Source organism: Alligator sinensis, unplaced genomic scaffold (assembly GCF_000455745.1).
Source record: "Alligator sinensis unplaced genomic scaffold, ASM45574v1 scaffold308_2, whole genome shotgun sequence".
In the NCBI taxonomy this organism is placed as follows: Eukaryota; Metazoa; Chordata; order Crocodylia; family Alligatoridae; genus Alligator; species Alligator sinensis.
In genome coordinates this window covers 1167638-1173979 of record NW_005842082.1, presented here as the reverse complement: position 1 = coordinate 1173979, position 6342 = coordinate 1167638, and the positions used below count along the sequence as shown (strand labels likewise).

The following is a 6342-nucleotide window of genomic DNA, read 5'->3' as shown; positions in this document are numbered from 1 at the left end:
TTCCTGCTTATGCAGGGGGTCAGACTCGATCTGTTGAGGTCCCTTCCGACCCTAACATCTATGAATCTATGAACCCTATGGCTATATACATCAGCCAAAGAGTGGGATAAAGTGGCAGAAGAGGGAAGACATTTTGCTATGGTTCTTGAGATATGAGTTTGAACCTTGTTCCGCACTTGTTGACCCAGCTGTAAATGAATACCTGGTTCTTCCCCTATGGCAGGGGTGGGTAGTTGCATGGGTTGGAAGGCTACTTGAGTTTCGGTGAGCTGTTGTGGACCAAGGAGATGGGATGCTGGTCTGGCAGGGGGTGACAATTGAACCTATCCAGCCCCAGGTCCATTTGACCCACACTCAACACTGGGAGCACTGGACAGAGCATGTGGACAGGGTTTCCATGGAGACCAGCCCTGGACCCCTGCAGGCAGGGCGTGTTCAGCTCAGCAGTTGGGACAGGGCTCCAAGTGGGCACGAATTGGTGTCCAGGAATGGGACAAGCAGTGGAGGCTGGGGCCAGAATTGCAGGGTGGTGACAGTGTGGCTGGGACCCAATGCAGAGCCACTATCTGCTCCCCTCATTCCTGCCTGCAGAACTAGTTCTGTGGGCAGGTATGTGCAGGGGGAGAACTGCAGGGCTGCTCTAGACCATGGCCCTGCACTGTCACCACCCAGTGATCCTAGCTGTCTGTCCTGCTTCCGGATGCTGCTTTTCACCTGCCTGACCAAGCACATCCTGCCTGTGCAGGTCCTGGACCAGTATCTGTGGAGGCCCTGCCCACCTCTTCTGGTGTCCCTGGTGATGGGTGCAGGGTGGACTGGCAGTGGCAGCCAGGCAGTGCAAGCCACTGCCACGGGGGCTGCCAGGAAGCAGAGTCCAGTTACCATGCTGCCTCTTCCCTGCTGTCTGCAGGGTGGTGGGAATGGCTGCCCACTGCTCCTGGGCTGGGCAGGGCCAAGAGATCCATGGTGGGCCAGGTAGACTCCCTTGGCAGACCAGATCCAGCCTGTGGGCCATGTTTTGCCCGCCCCTGAGCTAGGGGATAAAAGGCAGCCAGAAACAATACTTGTCTTGTCATTCCCTTATGCATCGTTGGCTACAGAAACTGGCCTGCTTTAGCTACCTGATGAACATCTAGGGCAGCAGTTCCCAATCTGTGGTATGTGTACCACCAGTAGTATGCAGACAACCTGTCAATGGTACACACTAACAGATTTATTATAATTACTTTTATATGACACAAACTTGCTGGTGGTACTTAGTTAAAACTGAAATATTTACTGGTGGTACTTAAGGTTGTATTGTTTTAAATCGGCGGCGCACAATCTGCCAGAGTTTGGAAAGCACTGATTTAGAGCAAGTGTTTAGGCACATCTTTTAGTCTTTATTTTTTTTTTTTAATGAATTTTCTAGTTGACATAAAGAAGATATCAGACATCTTTTTAACCTACAAGCCACATCTTTTCCTTCATTTCTGATCCCTCTGGATTGCTCTAGTAATTCAAAGGTGAATCCTAGTTATGTCTGGCCAAATACAATTTTTCTGCTACGAGTGTTTGGAGTTGATGGAAAAAGCCAGTATAGGGGAAGGAGGAGCCTTCTTAACTTAAGAGGAACACAAAGCTTTTTTTTCCGTAGCCATTATTAACGACATTTCTGAAAACTTTTGGCAGTGTTGCTATCTGGCATAAGTTAGATTTTTTTCCTATGCTGTTCAGAATTAGAGTTGGGACCAGTCTAGGCAGGATTGGCAACTAACAAATTCTTTCAGGGACCCTTTGGATGCCACAAGGAATCTTTTGATGCATCTCTAACTTGCATTTGAAGAATAGCTATATTTCAATGTTACCCTATTCTAAGGCCAGGTCCATAGTAGAATTGGCTTGCTCATGCAGAATTCCCAGCAAAATACCATTAGTGCTGGTACAGTTTTATTGACATAAGCATGTCTATACTAGGGGCTTTTGCGCTTAACATAGTCAGTAGTTAAGCTCTTAACACCTCTGGCTGATGCATACATTAGCAAAAATATTTAGGGTAGGTCTCATTTAACTTTCACATGTGGTGTTTTAGAAGTGTTGAATTGGTATAATAATGTTTCATGACACCTGTTCAAAGCCTTTTCTTTCACTACTGTTAGAGATGTCAGTGCACAGCTCCAAATGGGAATGGTTTCACACATCACAGATGAGCTCTCATTTCTTATTTTGTAATGCAGACAATACTGCTCTAAAAATGTAGCAAATGGGCATTTCTCTCCACTTGAGAGGTTCTCTGTCCCTTTTAACCTCATTTAACTGCTGGAAAGTAGAAGTTCTTCCCTCTTTCATTTATTTCAAAGCCACCTAGCACTTGACATGAGTGAAATTCACTCAATTTTCTGGCTGCTGCATGCTGTTTTAAATCCTTGGTCCTAGTAAATTGCTGTAGAGCCTCTGTCTGCTGTTGCTCAGGGCTTTCCCCAAGTAATTGAAGACTTTGCAAGAATTAGGTCAATTGCAATGCTGTCCAACAACTATGAACAGTTTTACAAAACTAACAATCAGGTTTTACGCTGCATCTTGGCAAAGGTAAAGCAAAAATGTTTGACAAATGAAAAATTAGTAAACTGTACTTTAACACTTCTAATTCAGTATCTTCCTCTTTAATCTGTACTTGGTAATATTGCCCAGTCTTCTTTTTCCAGCTATTTGGTGACTCCTTTTTCCTCCACTAAAATTACTTGTGTTATCTATTCATTTCATTTTAGTTTACTCCATTTTTTTTTTTTTTAACTTTTGCAGATATGGAATTCGCCCTGAAAATGTGATTATATATGGCCAAAGTATAGGAACAGTCCCTTCTGTGGATCTTGCTGCTCGATATGAAAGTGCTGCTGTAATTCTTCATTCTCCTTTGATGTCAGGAATGCGAGTAGCCTTTCCTGATACTAAGAAGACTTATTGCTTTGATGCATTCCCAAAGTAAGTTTCTTATTATTCTTCAAAATGTACAAAATGTGGAAGAAAGTCTAGTAATTCTTTGCAAATATCCTGTAAGGTAATGTGAAAAATCTAACATGCTCCATTTACAAAAAATGAATCCAGATATGGTGAGTGTAGACACTTTGAATAAAATACTGGAGGTTTTCCAAAATTTTAACTACAAAAAATTCATGGATGGTCCTTGTCAGTGTTTGTTTGATTTGGGCATGATGGCTACAAATCTTTTTTGAGCATATTACTCCAATTAGCCAGGACTGAGAAAAGAGTTGATAGCAACTGACTTTCTATTTTTATTTATTTTTATTTTTTTTGTAATAGACTCGACACTACCTGGAAGCTTATCTGGATAATTCCAAACTTTATTAGTTGTTTAGTAAAATGCAAGCAATTTATTTTTCTATTTAACTTCAAAATGTTTATAATACAAACATTTAACAATAGAAAAAATTTTAGATTAGAGTTCATCTAAAATTTAAAATCAAAGGGTGCTTCACTACTAGCATACATGCAGCAAGGTTGCTCTGATGTGCTGTAATTATAGTGCACCAAAGCAGACTTGATTAATCAAGTCTGCTGGAGCATGGTAATTGCTGTATTCCAGCAGCCTGCAGCGTCTCTTGTATCAGGGTTCACAGGCTTAAAAATGGTGGTGGGGCGCTTTAATTTAAAGCTCATTCAAGCTTTAGATAAAGCTCCCCCACCGCCATTTTTAAGCCTGGGGACCCTGATACATGAGATACTTCATGTGCTTAATTAAAGCGATTCTCAGAACCACTCTAATTTTTAAAGTGCGCTCACTCTCAGAGCACGTGTATAAATACCCTAAAATTTTAGATTTTAGTATTTTAGAGCTCACTGAAGACTTGGCAATATTGTCTCCATAAAGAGAAAACTGAAGTGTAAGTTTTTCATATGAGCTGTGACTTTGATTCTGAGATGGAAATACTTCATTTAAAAAAGTGAAACATTCAGAAAAGGCTTTTGTTCTTTTCATGTATCAGAATAATTTTTATCATGGTGTTTATAAATCTAAAACTCCAGTAATTTCAGTATTTTTATTTTAAATCTAGAAGGGTAAAACTATTACATAAATTTATCGTGAAAATCAATTTGCTTGTCTCAGAAATGTTTAGCTATGTAAAACTGACTTCTCTGTTCATATATATTGAATCTTTCTTACAGCATTGACAAAATATCTAAAATAACATCCCCTGTGTTAATAATCCATGGGACTGAAGATGAAGTCATTGACTTTTCACATGGCCTAGCATTGTTTGAGCGTTGCCAGAGACCTGTAGAACCACTGTGGGTAGAAGGAGCAGGTCACAATGATGTGGAGCTTTATGGACAATACCTTGAACGATTAAAACAGTTTGTATCGCAAGAACTGGTCAATTTGTAAATTACTTTGTAAATTGACATGCTTTTTCATTTCACTGCAGAACTGCACACTTTGATAATTAAATAACATGAGACCTGAAGGTTGTTTTCAAATCATGGGAGTTGCCTTCGTTAAATGTACAGGTAATGATTTGTTAACATAACAAATGAAGGTTTTAATACCAGTATTATAAACTGGAATGCCTGATCATGCAGTCAAGCTTGTGTATTTCATATACTTTGTGTGAGGTTTCTTTTTTAGGTGTACAAAAAAATCACAAGGAAGAGTACTGTATGAAATTTTAATTATATAAAATCAGATGCTGTAAAAGTGTTGCCAAATGCTTTAGCATATCAGAAGCAAGTTTATAAATATTTTTAAACATCTCAAAATGTACTGTGACTTACTCTGTTGCACAGATGTAAATTAAATCAAACTTCTAAACAGTTGTCCTGTAAAAATGCAAATAGCCATGAAATTTGAGCAAATACTAATGTATATAAAATGAAAATACAGTCACTGGAATTGACCCCAGGCCCTGTTATACAGGGAGCAGGTCAAAATCGTTTGTTTGGTTTTGTTGTCAGTGCATTTTTTTTTTTTTTCATGTCTTTGTGCTTTAACATTTGTCGTCTTGCTTTTTCTTTTTCTTCTCTTTTTTAAAAAAAAAACCTGGAAGGTTCAGCTTTTTACTATTCATCTATTCCTCAGCTATTCTGGCTATTCTATAAAACAAAGTCACAAAACACCATTGTTCAAAACAAAATCTCATTCACATGCTTGCTATTGAAGCCACTGAGTACTGGTTTCTTGAAATTACTAAGATATTTAGAGCTTAGAGAAATGTTGTGGACAACATAGTTTTAAATTGATCATGTAGAGATGGAGTATTTGGGTAGAAGAAACCCTGAAAATTTATCTAACTTTGAACAGTATGCAAACTTGCAGTTATCTGTTCAGGCTTACTTTTACGTGTTCAAGTGTACAGCCAACATTTTTTGATTCACTGTATGCAAGTTTCACTAATCTGTTCCTGAACAGTGGGGGAGGAAAAAAGAATGTTGACATTTTTCTATTAACTCATAGTAAAATAAATTTTGTAAGTTGCCTTTCCCTTAAAAGAGTTTTGCTTGAATAAACTATGAAAGTTTAAAAACAAACTTAAAATTATATGTAGCCTAATTTGTAAACAAAGTAATATCCAACAATACACACTGTGCTTCTAATTTTAAGGCCTTATTGTAGCTTAATTGTTCTGCTTGTTTTTGTGATTTGTCTGACACTATTGTATAATTAAATGTACTACCAAGTATTGTGAAGGCTTTGGTTCGGATGTGTTAACTAACAGTAAACAATATTCCACACATTTGCTGTTCCTTATTTCTTTCTCAAAAGCATTAATAATTATCTGGCCACTTACTGCACTAGTTTCAGCCTTTTTGTTGAATAGTAATTCCCTGTGGTTGGGGCATTGCATGCTACCAGGATTTTGTTTTGTTTCTACTGCACAGACTTTTTTCCCCCAAGTTACCAGAATTTCTTCTTGTTGCTTCTGCAGCTATCCATGTACAGATTACTTAGTCCCCATTTATATTTACAAGCTTTGTTTTTATTGAGCTAAATTTTAACCCATAATTGAAAACATAGCTATGAGAGCTTTGTGTGTAGTGTCAAATATGCAAAACATAGTATTACCCTCCTGCTTTGTTCAATATTCATCTTGGGTGTTTTTATTTGTTTGGGGATTTTTTTCTTTCAAAGTGTGGTATTCTTTCAATAAATGGACTCTTCCAACCTGCCCCCAAGATTATGCTTAACCTTATACACAGGGTCAATCTTTAATAGGGTCAAGGACCATCCATGACTTTGACCTTTTGTACTTGCATATTTTTTTTTGTGTAAGCAAAATAATACCAAGTCATTTTTAAGTGTCTAGTGCAGTCAGCCTCTTGGAGTTTTCTTTGATTATTTTAGTCTTC

General features: G+C 38.3%; 1 protein-coding gene across 1 annotated transcript in view; it reads left to right on the top strand.

Annotated features, from left to right (window-relative positions):
• ABHD17B (abhydrolase domain containing 17B) overlaps positions 1–5723 on the top strand; it is a 29902-nt gene extending 24179 nt beyond the window's left edge. Inside the window, exons 3-4 of the mRNA XM_006023823.3 lie at positions 2782–2961; positions 4165–5723. Of these exons, the coding sequence (XP_006023885.1) occupies positions 2782–2961; positions 4165–4384 (400 nt within the window). The 3' untranslated portion in view covers positions 4385–5723. The remainder of the gene's footprint in view (positions 1–2781; positions 2962–4164) is intronic.
• Positions 5724–6342: the final 619 nt, after the last annotated feature.